This window comes from Manacus candei, unplaced genomic scaffold (assembly GCF_025592945.1).
Source record: "Manacus candei isolate 608988 ecotype Guabito, Panama unplaced genomic scaffold, ASM2559294v1 h1tg000061l, whole genome shotgun sequence".
Lineage (NCBI taxonomy): Eukaryota > Metazoa > Chordata > Aves > Passeriformes > Pipridae > Manacus > Manacus candei.
The window spans coordinates 3,672,354-3,694,205 of record NW_026138109.1 but is presented as its reverse complement, the minus strand read 5'-3'; the positions used below and the strand labels follow the sequence as shown (position 1 = coordinate 3,694,205).

General features: G+C 42.2%; 1 protein-coding gene and 1 long non-coding RNA gene across 10 annotated transcripts; one reads left to right on the top strand and one right to left on the bottom strand.

Annotated features, from left to right (window-relative positions):
- Positions 1 to 688: 688 nt before the first annotated feature.
- Positions 689 to 20,062, top strand: ZNF131 (zinc finger protein 131). Of its 9 annotated transcripts, none has more exons than XM_051804761.1 (10): positions 1,955 to 2,803; positions 3,612 to 3,747; positions 4,332 to 4,470; positions 5,167 to 5,268; positions 6,262 to 6,406; positions 8,188 to 8,551; positions 8,654 to 8,876; positions 12,585 to 12,715; positions 14,551 to 17,977; positions 19,537 to 20,062. In XM_051804761.1, exons 1-9 carry the CDS (start codon positions 2,733 to 2,735, stop codon positions 15,211 to 15,213), a joined length of 1,974 nt encoding a protein of 657 aa, XP_051660721.1. In that variant the 5' UTR covers positions 1,955 to 2,732; the 3' UTR covers positions 15,214 to 17,977; positions 19,537 to 20,062. The 9 variants fall into 9 exon arrangements, with proteins under 9 accessions (XP_051660722.1, XP_051660720.1, XP_051660721.1 ...); XM_051804759.1 differs by adding an exon at positions 18,000 to 18,139 and having other exon boundaries at positions 8,188 to 8,876; positions 14,551 to 17,737; XM_051804760.1 differs by lacking the exon at positions 1,955 to 2,803 and adding an exon at positions 1,389 to 1,943 and having other exon boundaries at positions 8,188 to 8,876.
- Positions 13,438 to 17,689, bottom strand: LOC127478741 (uncharacterized). Its single transcript, XR_007907305.1, has 3 exons — positions 17,580 to 17,689; positions 14,807 to 14,907; positions 13,438 to 13,552 (listed from the first exon to the last, which is right to left on the bottom strand). It is a non-coding gene; the product is annotated as an uncharacterized LOC127478741 (long non-coding RNA).
- Positions 20,063 to 21,852: the final 1,790 nt, after the last annotated feature.

The following is a 21,852-nucleotide window of genomic DNA, read 5'->3' as shown; positions in this document are numbered from 1 at the left end:
GTGTGAGTCCTGTCTGTTAGGGTGCATGTGGCCCCACCACCCCATACCTTCCAGAATGTTCTGGCATTCCACACTAAGGAAAGTGGTCACTCACATAAAACACTGCAATACAACTACAAAGTGTGTATGGAAGAGGAGACACAGGTGTTCCCTGTCAGCTAGAGGAACAAAGTTGAGCTACAGAATTGATCAAGGCACTGGAGCATCTCTGCTACAAGGAAAGGCAGAGGAAGCTGGGTCTGTTCAGCCTTGAGAAGAGACAACTGAGAGGAGACCTCGATTAATATATTGGCTACCAGTATCTGCAGAGGAGATGCCAAGAGGATGGAGCCAGGCCCTTCTCTGTGGTGCCAACCAATAGGACAAGAGGCAAAGGGCAGAAACTGAACTTCTTTACTGCGTGGTGACCCAGCACTGGAACAGGTTGCCCAGAAAGTTCCCACACTGGAGATATTCCAGAGCTGTCTGGACGCAATTCGGTGCAATGTGCTTTGAGATGGCCCTGTCAGAGCAAGGTAGTTGGACCCGATAACACACTGCCCCGTTCTGCGTCCCTCATTCCACCCCCTTGCCCGCCCCACCCATGCCACAGTCACGGACTACAACTCCCGGCATGCCCCGGGCCGCCGGGCCCCGCCCCTGCCGCGCGCGCGCCCTGTCGCGTGTAAGGTGAGCGCGGGGCAGGCCGGGAATGCGAGTCGGGATTGGCCGGCGCGCGCCCCCTTTCCAGCGTGCCGGGCAGCAGGAAGCGGCGGCGGCGGAGCGGGAAGCGGCGCGGCGAGGAGCTGCTCCTGGTGAGTCCCTGGCGGAACCGTCTCGCCACCCTGCGGCGCACCGCGCCGCCGGGCCGCGACCCGGCCAGGAATTGAAAAGGGATCGATTTAATGCGCGCTTTGATGACGTAATAAGGACTAACGAGGCGGTGGCGCTGCCGAGCGCCCGACTCGAGCCGGCGGCGGTCGAGCTTCCCGCCTGGGACTTCCCCGCGGGACCCCCGCGCCCGCGGGCGCCGCTCGCCCCGCGCCCGCACCGGCCGTGCCCGGCGGGCCGTGGGCGCGGGCCAGGCCTTCCGCCTTCGCCTGCTCCGGGCACTCGGCGGCCGCTCATTGGCTCCTCCGCGCGGGGCGGGCTAGGCCTGCGCCTCGCGATTGGCGGGGGCTGCGCTGACTGACAGCGGCACCCGCCAATGGGGCCGCGGGGCGCGCGGGCCGAAGCCCGCGGGCGGCGGGAGCTGCGGGCGGGGCGCAGGGGCGGTGACGCACGCTGGCGGTGGCGAGGGGCGCGGCCCGGCCCCGCAGTGCGGGAAGGGGGAGCGGGAACGGAATTGGAAACGGGAATGGGAATGGGAACGGGAGCGGCGCCTGCCGGGGCGGTGGCTCTGGGCAAAAACGTGCGGCTCAGTGCACGAGAGATTCCTGCTGCTTCCCTGCACAGCCCGCAGGTCCCCCTTGCCCAAGATGGCGGTGGTTTGGGCAGCCCTCACCCGCCCCGCCGAGCTGCCCTGTGGGACCCGTGCGCTGGAAAATGTCTGGTGCCTAAAATACAAGGAGTTCCCGTTGTAGTCCAGGAGGGTGGTAGTAATAAGATGTTTCCGTTGAGGTGGATTTATAAAAATCTCTAAATCGTATGCATGTGACGTGAAAGGAGTACAGGCTGGAAAAGTGGTCAGTAGTTGAACGAGTCTTCCAAGAAAATTGGGTGAACAACTGAAGTATTCCAGTCTCCATCCTCATCTGTGAGCCCGCTCATAAGAGGGAACTTGGATCACTTCTGTCCATCTTCCTGAGCTGTTCTGTTTTCCCAGCTGTACCTTTCTTTTCTTTGTCCAGAACAGTCGTGCTCCTACTGAACATGTGCTGTTCTGCCTGGCTTTCTTCTGCAGTATGACCGAGTTTTTAACATGAGAGTACTCAAGGAATGCTGCAACTTCGTTGAGATACACAGTAAATTCACGGTTTTTACTAGTTCTGTGTAAATTTATGACAATGAACTAGCTAACATAAGTTGTATGTCTCCTTACTCGTGTTTCGTAAGAGTTCTGAAAAAAAAACTTTTTAAAATATCTTGTAAAATATAGAGTAATAATACTCTATTATTTTGAGGGTTTTTTGGGATGTTCCTCTAAACAAACAATTTGAAACTAAATCGCATTTGGGTAGGTAGAAATCATGAGAGTTGGAGATCAAAATCTTGCTTGTTTTACAGAATTATGTTTTTAACTGCAAGTTATCTACCCTTTTATGATTGTGAAAAATGGGCAAAAAGAATTAAACAGTGAAGTAAGTGGCTGACAACTCCCCACATGAGACTTTATGTGAAATACCAGATGGTGGAGGAAAGCAGGAGCTGCTGGTTGTCTCAGACCCATCATTACAGATGAGATGCAGTCACTGCAGCAGCAGCATCCACTCCCTTCCACCTCACCTTCCCCTGTAGGCTGGTCTCTGCCTCCTTGAAGACCCTGACAGGTTTCTGTTGCAAAAAGTGGAATATGTAAAATTTTCTTAAGAAAGGATGTTCTTTGATGTTTGATCTTTGTAAACTTTCAAGCCTGATCAACGACAATGGAGATTTAATCCGTGAAACAGAGAGAAGCCAACAAGCTCTAAGTGATGTCCAGGCATTAGAAAAACACATTACCTGTTGGTAGAACTGCCTTGTTAAGGTTTAGGACTGGACACGCTTCAATGATTTCAGACCTAGGGGGAGGTTAACAAAGTCTGGGGAGAAGAATGCCCACTTACAGTGGACACAAAGAATGGAGAATTTACAGGCCACAGGGACATTGGGAAGAACCCCCAAGGTGAGGAAGAAACTAATAAAGCCAACCCAGCAACTGTGCTGAAATCTGCTCCAATTGGGTAGAAGGTAATTCTGCCAAGGAGTGATCATGACCACCAACCCAAGAAACCTAAGGACTCCAGAGAAAGACTGAGAATGTGGATTAATTAGCATGAGAAGCAAGAGAATCATTAACCAGTAGAAGACAAATACTAATTAACAAGAAAACCATGTAATTTGTAGCCACTGAACACTAATTCCTTTGTTTGCTAAAATGCATAGTAATATAGTGTATAGTAATGTAGTAAAATAGTAATATAAAATAGTAAAAAGTTTTGATAGTTGGTGTGCTTCATTTGTGGAATACCACCGGGAACCCAGGCTTGCATAACTCTGAAACAGATAACCAGTGTCTCTCTTGAATGTTTAATTATTGGCTTGTTGCACGCCGTGTAATGAATCCGATTTTTGTGGGCATTTCCCTGGTTGGCAACGCAGCAATAGCAGGTGGAGCTGGATTTCCCTAAGTGGTTGCTTGTTCTCTACTTATTTTGTTCTCTTGGCAAAATGACTTCTCTGTGGGCGGTTTTTCTTGAGATGCAAGAAAGAGTGTGTTTTGTGGTGAAAATAGGAGCTCCATAATTCTTCTTCTCTGCGGCATTCTAAGTGTAAGCCGTGTTAATATGGGAGTTGAAGATGAGTGTTGCTGCATAGATCTGAAGTAATTTTGCCTGGGGGTGATTTGTGAAATGCTTTCATTGAAGCACTTGGAAGCTCTCCTGAGGTTCTTTTGCATAAGCAAGAGACTAACATCTGCATCTCATCCACAGGCACAGAGTTTTGCTAAACCTCTTTATGTTTGAGATCCTGGGCAACTGCTACACCTATCTATGCCATCAGATTACAAGCATATGTGTCTCTTTAGAAAGGCTAGCAAAGAATATTTCACCTTGCAGGGGAAGAAGTGTAAGTAGGAGGGATGAATAAGCTTGGGTGTGACAGCAAATGAAATCCCTGGCAACTCCAGTGTACTTAGAAGTTGAAAATTGCTGCTCGATTACATGGATGCTTGAAGGAAGTAAACATCTTGTGTTCACAAGGAGCAAAATGTGACTTTAATATGAAATTTTTAAGAACTGTTCTTCTACCAGGTGGAGTGGTGGGATGGTGAGAAGTAACTTTATAAAGATTCTGATATTATCCTGCTGTGGTGTTGAATAATTAGCCATGGAGATGTTGCATTCCTGCAGTATTTGCTTTGAGGATGGTGGATTCTTGCTGAAACTGTAGGATAAAGAAATACTCTTATCCACTTTGACTGTTTTTTCATGTGTCTAAATAAGACAATATTCCACATCAGTAACTGTGCCATTTCCTACCTGTCAGCTCATATCAGGTAAAAAACCTGTTACCAGAACAATTTGTTGTTTCTATTGGTTTTATAGTCCATGCGAAGTTCTAGTTAGTTTATGTCTGTATAAAGACCTGACTGTGCACAGTATTTACCAAGTGGCACAGAATTCTTACTCTCACACTGTACTTTTTTGCAGACCAGGTCTTTTGCCATGGAAGCTGAGGAAACGATGGAATGTATCCAGGAATTCCCTGAACACTATAAAGTTATTTTGGATAGACTGAATGAACAACGTGAGCAGGACCAGTTTACAGATATCACCCTGATTGTTGATGGTATGTATGGGCCTGGGAACCAGCTGGTATACAGGGAATTCTAAAGGCTGTGCTAGGATGCTGTTGGGTTTGTCACAGGTTTGTCAGACTGGGCTGCAAACAGGCTGGTTCTGCACTGTGTGCGAGTTACTTGCAAAGTTTCATTTAGCATCTCAGGGTCAACAGACTCCAGCAGTGATTAATAATTTTGCTTCTGCTTTTCCAAACAAAGGGCTAAGTATTTTCAGATAGAAGCCCTCTCTGAAACTGCTGTGCTATACTTAACGTGCTGTCTAAAGATTTCCAAAACATTATTAAAATATTTTTCTCTGACTTGAGCTGACTGTTTGCACACAGAGAACTTCTACAAATACTGTGTCTCAATAAAATCACACCTTGAAATAAGATTTACTTCTTGCTTCTCTGGTATTTGGTATCATAACTTAAATATCTGAAAAGAAAAACACTGGAGTGACTGAGTCCTCCATCTGGTTGAGTTACCTTTAGCAAGGTAAGCAATGTCACCAAGGTTCTGCAAGAGATGGGATAGGATAGCTGCAGTAGTATCCCATGTTTTATGGAGACACAGTGACTGTATGCTACTGGAATAGTGGAATAGTTGTTTAGACTGGCTAGTCTTTTTCTGCATCTACACTTATTTTGCAGTATGGAGGGAGTTATGTTACCCTAAACCGAAATTTTTGTCTCTCTTTGCAGGTCACCATTTCAAAGCTCATAAGGCTGTTCTTGCTGCCTGCAGCCAGTTCTTCCACAAATTCTTCCAAGATTTCACTCAAGAGCCTTTGGTGGAGATTGAAGGTAATCTGATTTGTACAATTAAAAACACTCAGAGTTGTGTGCTCAAGTTGGAAATTAATATAGCATCCTTGGTACAGGCCTACATACATAGAATCATAGAATGTTAAGGATTAGATAGGTCCTTGAAGATCATCTAGTCCCAACCTTGCTGTCATGGGCAGAGATACCTCCTGCTAGACCAAGCTGCTCAAGGCCTTATGCAGCCTGGCCTTGAACACTTAAAGATGATTGGTCATATAATTAGCTTTCTAGATCTTACCTCCTGAGTTGTTCTGAGACAGCTATCACCACTGGAAAAAAAACTTCCCCTGAAGAAAAATCAAAAAGAAAAAGAACACTCTTGAATTAAATTGTTGGAAGGGAAAATGTGAGATTATGTGGGTGCTTTTTTAATTTTTTTCCTTTCTTTCCCCGATACATGGCTAGTGGAGGTCAGGCAGATCCTGTATGTTTTTAGAACTTGCAGTGTGACAAAATCTTTTCCCTGAGAAGAGCCAGTCTGGTCAGATGAAAAAGGTTGACAGTGATGGCCAATGGCAGATGCCTTGGCTGGGATGCAAAAGCGTGATAGACATTGAGCAATACTTGTGTGGTAGGCAAGGAGCAAATTCCTCCGGTACCTTGCTGCTCAGAGACCTCTTGAAAGAGGGATAGTATTTTTGTGTTTAAATCTATATATTATTCAAACAGCTTTTTGTCCATCTCATCCTTCTTTTTATCTTTGTCTCAGCAAAACTCCACAGTGTTCACATGTTTCTGTAGCAGACTTTCTATTCCAACACAAGGGAGGTTGGAACTAGATGATATTTATGGTCTCCTCCAGCCCAAACCATTCAGTGGTTCTGTGGAGCCTTTTAAGAGTGTTATCTTTATGAAACTGGCAGGTACAGTACTGTGATCACAATGGTGTGCAGGCAAGTGTGCAAGATTCATCAGGTAGATGAGACTGAGGAATTGCTAAAAGAAACTGTTGTTTCTCTTTTCTGTATACAGGTGTAAGTAACATGGCATTTCGTCACCTAATTGAGTTCACCTACACAGCAAAACTAATGGTCCAAGGTGAGGAAGAAGCAAATGATGTTTGGAAAGCAGCTGAGTATCTACAGATGCTAGAAGCAATCAAAGCACTTGAAATTAGGTAAGCACATCAGCCTCTTTTTCTTCCCACCACTTAAAATATAGAGTCTTAAGCATCCTTTTGTAAGAGCTGGCTGCCAGTATTTTGCAGTGCTGTTCCTTATGCTGGAACCTCCTTAGCATCTGTAGCACCATAACTCTTCTACTATGGTGTACATGTCAGAAATATACAGGCTAAAAAAAGAATGTCACATTCTTTGGGCTGTAACTCAATGGCAAGTGACATGGCTCATAAATGTTGCCAAAGCTGTAGGGTTGTGTCTTTGTGGTAACTGATACCAGGTCTCTGTGCTGCCTGAAGGCCCACACCTGACTGACAACTGGCTGCACAGTGACATTGTGCCTCATGTAATCAGAACACATTAACAAGTTTGTGCTGGTGTTTGTATTTCATGCAGCTTTCTGCTATTCTGAGAGAATAAGCAGTGATCTTAAAATTTCTTGCTTGCAAAACTAACCTGTCAAATTTCTTGAATGAATGTAACTGTTGTAGTCAGTTTTATCTGGGTTCAATATTTAATCAAATGTTGCTGTGGCAGCTTTTATCCTCTACCAGAAACTGTACTCCATTGCCAAGCTTGAGAAAAATGGGTGCCAGTCCCATCACGCTGTTTTTCATCCCCTTTCTTCCCTTTCACTTCCACGAAGTGCTCTCACGTTCTTATTCCTTCTGCATGCTACACTGCTGGTTTTTGGTGCATGATCCCAGAGCTCCTTGCAGTAATGTGCAATGTAACTATCATCTTGTAGACATCAGAAATCCAGGCTAGATGAAACTGAGTTTAGCTACTCTGTTTCCCTGTGTGTGACTAGAGTAAGGTGCAATTTGATAAGCTGTGTCCTGCATTACATCATTAGTCACATATCTCTGACATATGACTTGGAGATATTGGGCCAAGTCTTGTCTCCTATTACTAGAAAACGTGGAAATGATAGGGAGTACATTACGTGAAAGGATTCATCCTGCTGCAAAGGAGGGTAAAAGCATGGCTTACCCCAGTCAGTCTGTTTGAGGGGGAGGTACCCACTTGTTTTCAAAACTGATAATCAGTAACGAAACCTGCAGCACAGAAGTGCTGTGAATGACTTGAAAGCATTGACCTGCTCAGTTCTGTCTATGTTTGAGATGACATGCAATCTCTGACATTTTGTAGGAAGGGGAGTTGAGCGTGTGTTACACAGGGAAAATAGCAACAGAACTGAGGGTTGTGTCCAAGCCCAGAAAATTAAACTAGCATACTCTTTCCACATCCTGCAGGCTTTTACCTCAGCTGTTAGCTGTGTGCTTTCCTGAAGTACAAGATGCTGTGATAACCACTGTGTGAAGTCACAGCTGTAGTGTTTTCTAACAAGCTCCTAGCACTGTGGGAAGCTGCACACACTCAGAGCTTAAGAATTGAAGAGCATAGGAGGGACTTGAACCTTATTTCTGAGTAGGCAGGCCAAAGTACTCTTTCTTTTGGGGGATTTTTCTTTCCAAGTACAGAACTTTACAATTTTTTTAGATAAGTCTGTGTCTTAGGTTAACTGGCCTTTCTTCTTGATAGGTGCTTTGTGTCATTTGAGCAGCACCTTAGCAGCTTTAACCATGCTATTTTACTACACTAAGGAGCGTAGATCAAGCACAAATTAGCTTCTGACATGCCCACAGATTAAGCAGTCATTCACCACTCAACTTTGAGAAATGGCTAGAGAGTGTTGGATGCAGAAGCTGATTACTAGGCAGGAGTTCCTATGTCAGTGCTTATGGATCTTAACAATGTTTATGCAAATGATTTTCAGGAACAAAGAAAATTCATCACTCTTAGAATCAAATGAAGCACAAGGTAAAAATAAACCAAAAAAGAGGAAGATTGCTGAAACCTCTAATGTTATCACAGAAACACTGCCATCTGCAGAATCAGAGCCTGTTGAAATTGAGGTTGAGATTGGAGAAGGGACGATGAAAGTGGAAGACGACAGCATTGAAACACTTGAAGAAGTAGCTTCTGCAGAGCAATCCATAAAGTACATACAGACAACAGGTACATCAGATGAATCTGCTTTGGCTCTTTTGGCAGATATCACCAGCAAGTATCGTCAGGGAGAGAGAAAATGCCAGATCCAAGAAGAAGGTGATAATGCAACTGATCCCTCGTGCAAACAGGTAGAAGGTATTGAAATTGTGGAACTTCAGCTGTCACACATGAACAATTTATTCCACTGTGAGAAATGTAACCGTTCATTTAAATTGTTTTACCATTTTAAGGAACACATGAAAACACACTCTACTGAGAATTACAAGTGTGACATATGCAATAAAAGATACCTACGAGAGAGTGCTTTGAAACAGCACCTCACCTGTTACCACCTTGATGAAGGTGGTGTCAGCAAGAAGCAAAGACCTGGCAAGAAAATACATGTATGCCAGTACTGTGATAAGCAGTTTGACCACTTTGGACATTTTAAAGAGCACCTGCGGAAGCACACAGGTAAGAGCACTGCTACAGTCCGGAGCTTGTGGCCTTCGTTCTCACATTTTTGGGCTTTGCATGTTTTGGGGAAATAGAGAATATGCTGAAGAAAACACATGAGTCCTGAGTGATAGAAATACTTGGTTTCTAGTTACAGCTAAAATGCTGGTGTGTCTTTTTGTTTGGTTTTTTTTGTTGTTTTACATTGATGTAAACTTTTGAGGGATTGAGTTGATTAAAAATATGCACCTAAAACCAGAAGGCACTAATGAAGCTTCTCTGTCAAGTCTACTAAATCTTAAAGATTTTTTTCAAAATACCTTCTCAAGGCATATTCCTTTCTTCAAAAGTGCCAAACTAAGCTACTTTTATTTTCAAAATTTTCTGATAAAAGTTTCTGTTGAAATATGATCTGATCATGAGCTTCTTGGTGGAATACAGTCTAGAGCATTTCTTTATCTAACAGAACTTCTTAGCAAATGCCTATTAATGCATAAAATACCCTCAAAAAATTCTCTCTTGTGCCATCTTGTTTGGAAAGTTTTATCCTTGCTCTTGACACCTCATCTGTGATTTGAATTTTCTTTGTTAATTAAGCAAAACTACTAAGAACAGCAGAGCATTTCTAGTCACTCTAGTACACTTTTCGATTGTGAAATTTGCCTCTTTGAAATCTAGATAGCATTTTTGGAGTACAAAGTGACTTGTGCTCCTTATTTCTTCCTTATAGTATGGGACATTACTTCATCTCACTGAAAAGTCTACTGTCTGAACAGATACCAAGCATGACACAGATAACTCTGAATGTAATATATATGTGGTCTTGATCTTCCAGATGTTTTTGTTTAATATGTCAGTCATGAGTCATCAGAAAAAATTTAATGAAGGGTAGCAGCTCTATTTCTGTTTCAGCTTCTTACTGTTAAAGCCTTTTAATTAGAATGGCTTAATTTAATTAAAATGTATCTGTGTATGGGACTGCTGAGTATTGAATATATAGCAGTGTCCAATCTATTCCAATAACCTCTTAAAATTTCAGTTTATAAATAGCTTTTGGCAAATCCTTATCCCCTATGAAGCAGGGAGTGTTTCTCCATTATGAGCAATCCAAATACAAGCTACTTAACAAAAATCTCTTCAGAAAAAAGTTTGTGGCAGATAACAACATATTACATACTTTGGGTTAATCTGGTTTGCTCTTGCAAAAGAGTATTTTTGGTTCAAAGGAAGTTAGCATATCACAGAAGGTACAGAATACTTTATATATTGATCTAATAAGTATAACACGGAATCTAATTACTTCCAGTTTAGCATTTTCAAAAGCCTTAAGCTCAAAATCAAAACAGATATCACCATTTAACTCCTAAGGTCAGTGGAGAAACTCCCATTCAGTCACAGGCTTTCTGAATCCCAAATTCTGCATAGCACTGGTTGAATGCTAAAATGAAACTGAAAGGCCTGGGACAAAATGAACTAAAAAGTGTTTGATCCTATTGTTGATCAGTCACTATGCCAGAAATTACATGAAAATAGTAACTGCAGCAGAAATAGAATCATAGAAAGGCTTAAATATCATCTGGTTACACCCCTGGGACCATGGGTAGGGAACCTTCCACTACACCAGGTTGCTCAGAGCCCCATCCAACCTGGCCTTGAACACTTCCAGGGATGGGGCATCCACAGCTTCTCTGGGATGCCTCATTACCTTCTGAGTAAAGAATTTCTTCCTAGCATCTTATCTAAACCTGCCGTCTTTCAGGTGAAGGCCATTCCCCCTTTGTTGTATCACTCCATACCATTGTAAAAAGTCCCTCTCCAGCCTTCCTGTAGGCTCGCTTTAAATACTGGAAGGTGCTGTACTGTCTCCCTGAAGCCTTTTCTTCCCCAGTCTGAACAACCCCAATGCTCTCAGCCTGTCTTCATAGCATACTTTCCAGGAGGATCTGCTCTGTGATTTTGCTGGGAGCAGAGGTGAGACTGACTGGCTTGTACTTCCCTTTGTCTTCCTTATTTTTCCTTTTTAAAAGGGTTATGCTTCTGCTTTTCTGGTCAGTGGGAACTTGACCAGGCTGCCACACCTTTTCAAAATTTATGGATAGTGGCTTCCTCTACCAGCTCCCTCAGGACCTGCAGCTTTCTCTGTGTCCCGGGTAACCAGGTCTCCTATTTCCTTCTGGAGAGCACCCACATTTTTCCTAGTCTTTTTATCACCCCTGTATCTAGAGAAGCTTCTCTTGATGCCCTTGATGTCCCTGGTCAGGTTTAATTCAAGGAGGTCTTTAGCCTTCCTCCCTAACCTTATCTCTCTCTGTTCAGACAATCTCTCTGTATTCTTCCCAGGCTACCTGTCCTTGCTTCCACCACTCTAGGCTTCCTTTTTGTGTTTCAGTTTTTGCAGAAGCTCCTTGTTCATCCACACAGGTATCCCTCTGCTCTGTAGTACTGTAGTTAGTAGAGACCTTGAAGATCATCTAATTCCAACCTGATTAGTTGCTTGGTCAAAAATCCGTGATTTTTGACCTGCAAAACTGAAGGCAGTTCAGCATCCTCTGCATTACTTTTACAACAGTCTCCAAAAATGTAGCCTTTTGTAACCATTGAGGGCAATGTTCCTGTCATTTAAACATCTTTGTCTAGCTTTCAGGTGTTTTAAGTGAGAATTGTGGATTTCTTTTGAAAAGATAATTAGGAGCTTTTGAATATTTTTGAAGATGTGGGTTTATTGGCTTTCCACCTCAATATCCAGTAACTATTGCATTCCTGAAAATGCAGGCTTTTAAACTAACTTGGATAGATTCTTAGGTATTCACTGAAATGGCTCTTTTGGAGTTCATTGAGCAGTTTGTTTCGGTAGTGATGTTGTACCTCCCCAGGTTAATTATCAGACTTTCAGAAGAAACACACTCTTCCAGTTTTCTTGTAATTTAATTTGCTTGAATTTCAGAGTGTTTGTGCATGGTGGAATTAGTAAAGAGAGACCTTTTGTTCATTACTACTTGATAATAGTACACTGCTTTAGATGATAAAAAGATCGGTTTTCAGCCTCCTCTGTTGTCGTCCTTAGCTGGCTTCTGTGTTTGATACCATTGTTAAAAAGAAGTGGTCAAACTGAAAGGAATTTTGTCTTGCTTGTGCCCATTTATGTCCTTCTGTGCTTGCTTTTCACTGTATTTTAGGAGGGGGGGGGGGTTTGTTCGTTTTAACACTAATGGATCGTTATTTCATTATCATTCATCATGTGCCACCTTCTTTTTCTGGAGCTCAGTTTCAACTCTCAAGCATAAACTGTTACTGTTGTTAAAAATAAAAGTTTACATTATTTAGATACTTCTTTAATGTGTCACTTTGTATATTTACTAATGTTGATATTTTGATTATAACAATTATCAGATGAAAAGTGAGAAAAAGCTGCTATTTCTTTAAGATACTTCATTGGAATAGTAATCTAATTTCCACTAAATTTATTATCACAAAAGCGAAATGTACCTTAAATGGTACTGGTAATTGTTACATTGGTTTTCTTCTAAATGAGAGTTATGACTCCACATTTGGTTTTTTGCCCTTTTACATGGCATATCCATCTCTCCTTCTCTAGAATAATCCAGCTGGCCACATCTTTACAGTGTATTTATCAACCTAGACAAGAGGAAGAAAGGGGAAGAAGAGAGACCTGACAGAAGACTGGGTGGTTTTATACATTTACAACTCCTGTGTTTGTTTTAACAGGTGAAAAACCATTTGAATGTCCAAACTGCCACGAACGTTTTGCTAGGAATAGCACACTCAAATGTCACCTGACAGCCTGTCAGTCTGGAGCTGGAGCCAAAAAGGGAAGAAAGAAGCTCTACGAATGTCAGGTGGGTAATGGAAGTAGCAGAGTCCCAGGCTAGATACCTCCCTCCTTCGAGGGAGTGGGGGAACTGAACAAGAAAGGCAAGGAGAGTGGCCTTATGTCTCCAAGAGCTACTTCAGTAAAATAAAGGTCACATTCAAACACAGTATGCAGGTAAATTCTTATGTCTAAGTAGCTCCATTTAAAATGTGGAATTACTGATGTGGAGCCTCATAATACTTATAATCAGAAAGATTCTTATGGGAAGGCTGCCTTTTACTGGTCTTTCTGCTTCCTTTTCAAGGTTCTCGATGCACTGACCTAGGCCTTTTCCACTTCTGACCACGCTTCACTAAAGTTCAAAATACAAAATAATATTTTTTTATTTTACTATTATTCTCTTTTGTACCACACATACTGACTTTATCTGGAAAGTAATTCCAGCTTATGCTGGTGTTGCCTAAAGATCAGGAGCCAAAAAAACTCCACGCAAATTTAATAGAGATAAGATAACAGAGCGGGTCTTTAAGGAAGGCCCTCTGACCATGGGAGTACAGAAAAGATGCACGTGCACCGTGTCCAGTGGTTCTACAATTTTATAGTATTGTCCATCCAATCCCAGAACTATCTGCCCCCCAGTTCCTCCCCAAATCTGCCCCCAGCATGCCTCTCCAGAAATTGAGTCAGGGGTCCTGAGACTCCTTTCTTTCTCATCTTCCTCTTCTTCATGGCACATATTGTCTTTGGAGCTTCTCCAGTTTTCCAGACTATGATGGTATCTTGTTGTTCAGGCGTGGGATGCAAATATTCTTAAACAGAAGATGTTTTCTACAATTCTACCTTGAAAGGGGCCTAAACAAGCCTAAAGAATTTAGAAAATTTGATATGAAATGGGGAAATAGGGTTTAGTGAGTGTAAACTACTAAAGTGTGAGACACTCTACAATTATATTAAAAATCTATATTTACTACATAGCTACTTTAAAATCTACAAAAAGCTAAAAATCAAAAAAATTCAAATATGTCACTGGCAATCTGTAATGTCTTTTAAGCAAAATAAATGTTGTAGAGCTTGTTAGGGTACTTGGTCACTGTATGTAACTGTCATTTGAAAAGCTGTTCAGATAAATTTTAATTCACTTTTAAAAGCAATTCTGAAGAGCTAGAAAATAAAAGAGCTGAAGTTGGTTGTAGCATTTTTATTTGCTGTTTTGCTGCCCCACTGCTGTGACAATCTCACACCACCAGGTGGTGGGGGGAGTGCTCCCCCTGTCCAGGGACTGACAGCTGCTCTGGGGCTGCCCCAGGAGGCTCCAAGGGTGTGGGATATGACATCACCACACCTCCATGAAATTTGACCTGTCCCTTCCCTCCCACCCCCCCACACACTTGAGTTGGTCCAAGCCAATAATTAATACACTAATCCAGCATCTTACAATTGGTGACCCTTCGGTCTAATTACTTCATGTCATAGCTTTGTCTTTCTGTATTTCCTCATCCTCTCCCAGATGTTGTGACTGTGGCTTAGTACCTCTTCAGCCTGAAAAAGTTGCAGCAGGTCTTGGATAAATTTTACTTTAATTTTTCACTTTTTTTCTTCAAATGCTTTACTGACTGACAAATTTTGTCAGTGTCCTATGCAGGCACAACTCAAAGTAGCTCACTGTTCTTAAAAAATTAATAAATAAATACCAAGTCTTCTGTTTGTCTGAAGCTTGCTTCTCAGCTTTTACATCTAATGTCTATTTTTTGAATCCAAGTAGCAAGAAGCCACACTATGTGAAGCTATGATCTCAGAGAGGCACCATACTTTGTCATATTTCTGTTGGCACTGTTTAACATACTGTATCTTTTGTTTCAGGTTTGTAACAGCGTTTTTAACAGCTGGGATCAGTTCAAAGATCACTTGGTAATACACACTGGTGACAAACCCAACCACTGTACCTTGTGTGATTTGTGGTTTATGCAAGGCAGTGAGCTGAGAAGGCATCTCAAAGACATGCACAATATTTCAGAACTACTGGTGACAGAAGAGGTTCTTCCAGTGGAAGCTATGGAAGCTGAACCAGTAACATCAATGACAATAATAGAGCAAGTTGAGCAAGTCCATGTCCTACCAGTAATTCAGGTACAGGTGGATCCTGCACAGGTAACTGTGGAACAGATGCACCAGGATCTCATACAGGACAATCAGGTGAAAGGCACACAGATGGAGGAACTGCAGGAACAGGTGCAAATTAGTTACTTGGAAGTTGAACACATTCAGACTGAACAAGGTGCTGAAGTTCATGTGGAGCAGTTACATGTTGAGCATGTAAATCAAATACAGATGGAAGAGGTACAGGCAGAACTTATAGATGGAACACACCTTGAACAAGTAGAATATCAAAGTGTTGATCAAGGAGAAGCAGAAGAAAAGGAACCTAATCAAATAGATGATGCGGATAAGGAACATCATGAACAAGCTGAAGACTTAAAAACACAACAATTAGTGGACATGCAGAATGAAAACGTGGATGACTAGGACAAATAATGACACTGCAGGTTTAGGAATGAAATACCAAATTATTTTTGTTAACTTTTACATTGGTTTTTGAACTGTCAGTGGTCACCTTTCCAATACGCTGTCCATAGGAAGCTGGACCAGTGGACCAAAATTAGCTTTATTCATGTACAATTAAACTTCTCTCATATGTGAAAAATAACTTTCCCATTCATGTAATGCCATGGAACAGAAGCTACCGCAGACATGGACACCTTTGTGAGGTTTTTAGCAATTAATAGCTTGTATCATTGTTACACCATTCCTGGGTATATGTAAGAGTAATTTCACCTCTTTTCCTCTTGCAGTAGAAGCAAACTCTTGTATAGTATTGCAGGGTGTCTGTGGCAGAAGAATCACTAAAATCTGAGGGTTTCTATTGTAAGTGGCAATTACATACCTGTGAATTTTCAGATCTTTCAGGCTGGGCTAAAATTAGCATTGTTGCTGGAGGTGTCTGAGCACAAAAATCCCGTGCCTTTTCAGCACTGACTAGTTAAACTTCCCAAAAGTTTCTAGAGTTTTTGAGAATTTAGTTCTGTAAAAGGCAATGTAGGTAATGTTATAGTGCTTTATATTTTTGCTTAAAATTGTCAGCTACTGGTTTTGTTTTTGCATTAAATTTAGAGGTGGGGGGCTGAGGGAGGGAACAGATTCCACATGGAGGCAGCAGGACACTCTAAAAGGGACACTTAAAAATAGAAAAAACTTGGTAGAGTCTGTGGCAAAGACAAATCGGATAAAAGCTACTAGCAGACTCTTCTTTTATAAGTAATCATTTTTGAAAATGAATATGTTTAAACATATAGAGATTTTTCTATATGGTATCAGGTTCTTGGTTTTTTTGAATAGAAATTCTGACACTTGACACAAAGATATGCTAAACATAAAAGTAAAAGCCATAGGTATGAGTGGTAAACTGTGGATTGAAAAATAGAAATGTAAATAGTTTAATCAATATTAGACAATAAAACAATACCAACCATTAAATGTTGCATTACTTGTTTTATCCATTAGGAACAACTGAGTGGCAATTACAGTGCCAGCTTCCACTGTTAAGAATCAATCACATTTTTAATATGATTATTATCTCTTTACTGTAAAGTTAGATTCGTTTAGAAAATACTTGTCTATCTCTATGCTCAAGGATACTATGAACTACTAATTCTTAATTACTGCTGGAGGTTAGAGGTGCTCCACATTTCTGAAAAACTATTTTCAAAGCCTTAAATGGAGGAATTTTTGCAAGGACATTCCTAATGCTCTTGGTAATCTTGTAGGTCTTAGCTAAAATCAGGCTTTTGTATTCCATGTTCAAATGCAGAACTATTTCCTGGGATTTGTGCATTTATTTAGTCTCATTCAAGAGTATGTTTCATTGTAGCTTTTGAGAAACTGTTGCAAAACAAACATGGATCTCAATTAAACTTTCAAGCAATTTGATTAATGTAACTTGCATTCTTTTTTTTATTATGTTTTGTGTTTTCTGGATGCAAGTAATTTGTGATGAGATTCTGTGCAGAGGGAAGAACATGGCCCAGTGTTAATCATGAAAATAAAATCAGTTATTATATTTATACCTGGCTTCTGATAAGCAGCTTGTCTTTTGATAACATGGAGGGGACAGGCCTCCTTGCTTAGCTGCATAACGCTGAAATTGTGGGGGTATTTGTGCATAGAGACAAAGTCAGTCTCTGTGGAATTAAAGGAAGGATCCGTGTGCCTGACCAGTGAAACCTACTTTTAGGTAATTAAAGTCCAATGTCAACTGAACAGTTTCTGGGTATTGGTAACAAGGCCAGTGGTTTGGTAAGCACAGTTGGGCCATTTCTTCATTCAGTTTGATCTCCCCTTTCCAATAACAGTTCATGAATTTGGTAGGAGAGAAACAAATAACACCCAAACCACTGGTGTTGGGCCCACTGGTAACCCGTCTAGATTCCCTCTGAGCCTGGGTGGGAGCATGATGGGATTATGACTCGTCCCCTCCTCCCCCGAAGGGACAGGGACAAAGACTCTCCTCAAGTGGTAGCTCTGCTAGAGAGCCTTCCCCCCCTTCCCTGTAATTCCCTTCCCATATGACTGAAGCCCAAAATGCTCCCATCCGTGAAGTCCTTTGTGCCTCCTTGCTGCAACACCTGATCCTGAAGGAGGGAAGGTTGATGGGGGAGTGGAAGGTCTGGAAAAGCCACCTTGCCATCCTCTCTCAGCCCCCAATGTCTGTATAGGCACGCAGACCTCTCTAAGCTCCGTATTCCCTATGCACTGTTGGAAGAGTTCTTCCCCCTAAACACGCACGCACTGCAGGTCCCCGGAGCCCTGCGCGACGCGTGTCCTGGGAGTTGTACCTTGGAACTACGCCAGTCTGTAAGTTAAAACTCCTGAAGCCGGGAAGGGGGAGCAGCTGTAGCTCCTGGGATGCGGTGTGGGGGGGGCCGGGACGGCCTGGAGGTGCCAGTGGGGAGGGGGGGCTGGTCGACGCCGCCCGGGTCCGGAGCTGTCCGAGGTTTGGAGGCTCCCGGGTGCCGGGGGTCTCTCCCGAGGGCAGCGAGGGGAGCGGTGTCAGGAGGCGGGGAAATGGCGCGGACGCCTGAGGGCAGGAAATGGCGGGCGGCGGGAAAGGGCCGGGGGTCTGCGGCGGCGCTGCTTCCCGGGATCGGGATCGGGATCCCGGGAAGGGAAGGGCCGGACCGGCGGGGCCCTGCGGAGCCGGGGATGGAGGTGGAGGGAGGCAGCTGGCCCTCAGGTACCCGCGCTTCCCTCGCCAGGGAGCCCAGCCAGCCTGGGCACCGGGGATCGCGGGCTGCGTGCAGGCGAAAGAACCACCCCCTCGAGCATCTGCTAAAATGCCGCTGAGGGAGTTATTACTGATAATTTCAGTAATAGCAGGTCGCTGCTGTTCTGGTTTGTGAGTTGGATTGCCTAGAGGAAGTATCCTGGCGAAAAGGAATGATGGAGACATTCCAAGACCACCTGGACGCGAACACGTGTTATTCCAGGTTAACCCGTGTTATTCCAGGTTACCCCGCCTTGGCAGGGGCGTTGGACTGGATGGTCTCCAGCGGTCCCTTTCAACCCTAACGATTCCGTGGTTCTGGCATTTCCCGGTGGGCTTATTGGTGCATTTTCCTAACGCTGAGGCTTTTTCAAAACCCTCGGAGCAACATGAGGCTATACCTCATAACGGGTTCCATTTGTTATTTAAATGCAGATTCTTTGAGAGAAAAATGTGTCTTACCTGACACCCTCTCACATTTAGAATTAATGGGAGCCTGAGGCAAAAATATTTTCATTCGAAGAAATCCCATCCTGTGCTTGACCATGGAAGGAGCAGAGACACACTACTAAGTTTTCTGGTTGGGTTGTTATTCCTTAGATAGTGTAATATTTCCATATAGCTCCAAAGCGTCAGGCACAGTCACTTCCCTAACAGCAGGTATCAGAAGAATGCTCCTTTAAGGATGTAGTCTGGCATTTCAGTTGATTCACACCAATAGATTTGTTGATATTATGGGTACACACATGTTCCAGCATGTTTAAATGGTCCCAGTTCAGGAAGAAAACTGAAAACTGATGCTTGTTTTCAGAGAGAGAAGAGTGTTTGTTTATATGTATATAAAAAAAATCCACCTGAATTTAAGATGTATAAGTCTATCCAAAAGGGTCCTAAATTATATATATGATATTTTTTCTTGCACTATGTATTTACTTTTTAAATATTTTCTCAGATCTATACCAGTTCCAGGAGCTGAGCAATCTCATGACTGTAAATGAGCAAATAATTTGATTGAGTTTATTTTTCCTGTCCACTTAAATATTACCATCCATCTTCTAGTGCCTTTACTTCAACTGAGACTTCTTTTCTAAATAGTATCTTATCTCACAACGAGACTCGAGGACTTCATAGATAGATAGATAGATAGATAGATAGTTAGTAGGTCTGTTTTGGAACTACAAAATAGAGATGCCTGAATATGCTGATATTCCTCTACTTAACAATTGCTTGTTTGGAATATTTCCAAGTTGTTTTTTTTACATCGCACCTTCTGGGGTATTTTAAAAAATATTGTCCAGTTGTGGAGTCTGTAGATTTATCAGATGAAAACAGTGATTTTGTAAACTAAGACAGGATTTGCACTATTGCAAATGCAAATAATTCATTATAATGCATTCTGATCTTACTAGGCAATTTCGAAGGCAATTAAGTGGCACTGGAAAATATTTGGTTGTTCATACTGCCTCCACATTGCAATAAACTGATCTATTAGCCCTTTGCTAAAAAGGATTTTTCTTTGGTTCCTGTAGGTTGAACTTCATAGCAGGATTTTCTGGATTTCACCTCTGAGGAAATGAGATGCTCCATGGAGTGGAGCCACTGCAAGTTCCTGTTCCACGAGATACACAGCACTGCAAGCAGACACAGCATCGTGGCAGCTGTAGAGCTTTGCTTGGGGAAGCACATGTAACTGAGGTGGTTGTAAGATACGTGTCCAAAAGGTGCTCTTAGAAGGATTAACTGCTTACAGCTGCGAATACCACACAACTTTTTCATGGCCAGTTGTAGCCTCCAGTGTTATTCCGAAGCCCCAGAAGTGGGGCGTGTTTGCTTCTTTTCCTGATTTTTACTGTGAGGTGGGAAATAAATTTCAACCTTTGAAATTCCTGGCTAACTCTAGAAAAATCTCCAGCATGGCTCTTCCTTGTGTTTGGAAAGAAAGTAGTCCTTCATGCATAGACATCTCTCTTTTGGGACACTTGGCAAATATTATTTAGCTCAGCCTCCAAGTCTTCCTGTAAAGTACATAAATGGCTTTTATTTTCCCCTTTTTAATTTTCTGTATTTTTTTATGGTTACACAGACTAAATAATTCTGCAAGCAGGCAGTAATGGAACTGGAAACACTGTCCCGCTTTCTGACTTTCTCTCCCGAGGCATAAAACCAAAGACTCTTCTTATTGCAAGGAAAACGAGTTAGGAAAAAAGATAGCTCCAAAATAGAAATCTTGCTTGAAATATGAGACTATGCCTAATGTGGGAAGTATAGGGATAATACTGACTTTGTTATGCTTATAAAATAAATGCAAATTTGCACACTCAGAACCACGAAAAATTACTTGGAAAACACTAATATTTTCTCAGAAATTATACATTTCCAACAGCTTCCAAGGATTTTCATTACTTTCAGCATTCATTCATACGTTGAGCCTCTCTTCTAGTTGTGAATTGGTATTTTAAGATGCAGAGAGGGTTAGAGATTATACCACTCTCAATATCTGCAATGAAATAATTGTAAGTATGTCTGTGCTAGTGATAAATCTTCTTAGTGCTGCATGGAGACAGATCTGCTCGTAGAAGATTATTGGGATACATTTTCTGCTGGTTGTCATGACAATCACAAATCCATGCAGCTGCACAGCAGTGTATTAATCTGTGCGTGCAGTTTAATCCCGTTTCCAAATTAGATCATCAATACTGAACAGATAGATAACAGCTGGTTTAAATGCTGTCTGTTCACTTCTCTGAAAATAGCACCCGGAGTCCAGCCAGTACGCCTCCAGTTTTCTAGGAAAGACATGGTATTAAGCCATGGAGCAATTTGCTGCTGTAATAGCCGTGTACAACTTGGCTCAGTGTCCCACGTCCCGTATTCTTCAGGTGTTAATAATTAATGCAATTTTTCTCAGTCTGAATTATGATGTCATTTATGTTTTAGAAATGATATCAGAAGTTTAAGGACTCGATAGTCCCTCATTAAGAGAACCTAGTTATTACACTGTGTAGCAATGCATGCTGATGCTGTCATGACCTTTAAAGCTCTTGTTGCAAATTAAGGAGGTATTTAATCTGAAAGGAAGTTAAGAAACACGAGTATTCCCTGCAAGGCAGTTAGGGTGTGCTTGAAAACTCATCTGGCATTGAACAATTCAAGACAACTACTCCTGGTGTGTCTTGAACCTTCTTTAATTATTTTATAATTAGTGTATTTTATTATTTTGCAATTATTATTTCAATATTATTTCCGTTATTATTTGCAATTATTACTTCCATAGCTTTTCGTGTAGTTTGCTTAAATGTACTTGTGAACTTCAGTGTTTGTAAAAGGTTTCATGAAGTCAAGGTAATCAGGCTCAGTTCACGTGGCCTCTTCTAGGGGCTGTTTGTGTAAAATGTCAGCCCTGTCCTGCACACCAGGCCCATAGATAATGCAGTTTTCCTTAGAGCACACTTGAAAGAATCAGCTTTCCTTAGTCCTGCAGGAGTTGATTGCACTGGCAGTTGTCTTCTCTGCCCTGCCAGGCCACCATGAATTAATTGTGGGCTGAGAGGGGCAGCATGAAAGTACGCTAATAATTATAGAAGGATAATCTACCACTGCTTCTCGGTTTTGGTTTCATTTTTATGCATGACAGAGCAGTGTAAGTTTGGGTTTTTTTCCATTGGTTACGGATTCCATAGAATCCTCATTTGGTTTTGCAGAACTCAAGCTGAAGAGTCTCTTTCAATAAATAATAAATAAAGTTCCACTTCTCTGGCCAAGCATGGCATTATTGCACTGAAGGAGAGCTGGTCACTTACCAGCTTCAGTAAATATAACATTTAAGATGAGTAATCAGTGTTTAA

Excerpts from the sequence above, each read along its gene's own strand:
- ZNF131 (XM_051804758.1), top strand. The coding sequence starts at position 2,733 with ATGCCCACTTACAGTGGACACAAAGAATGGAGAATTTACAGGCCACAG. Across the intron at positions 4,471-5,166 it reads TATCACCCTGATTGTTGATG|GTCACCATTTCAAAGCTCAT; the intron begins GTATGTATGGGC and ends CTCTCTTTGCAG. Across the intron at positions 5,269-6,261 it reads GCCTTTGGTGGAGATTGAAG|GTGTAAGTAACATGGCATTT; the intron begins GTAATCTGATTT and ends TTCTGTATACAG.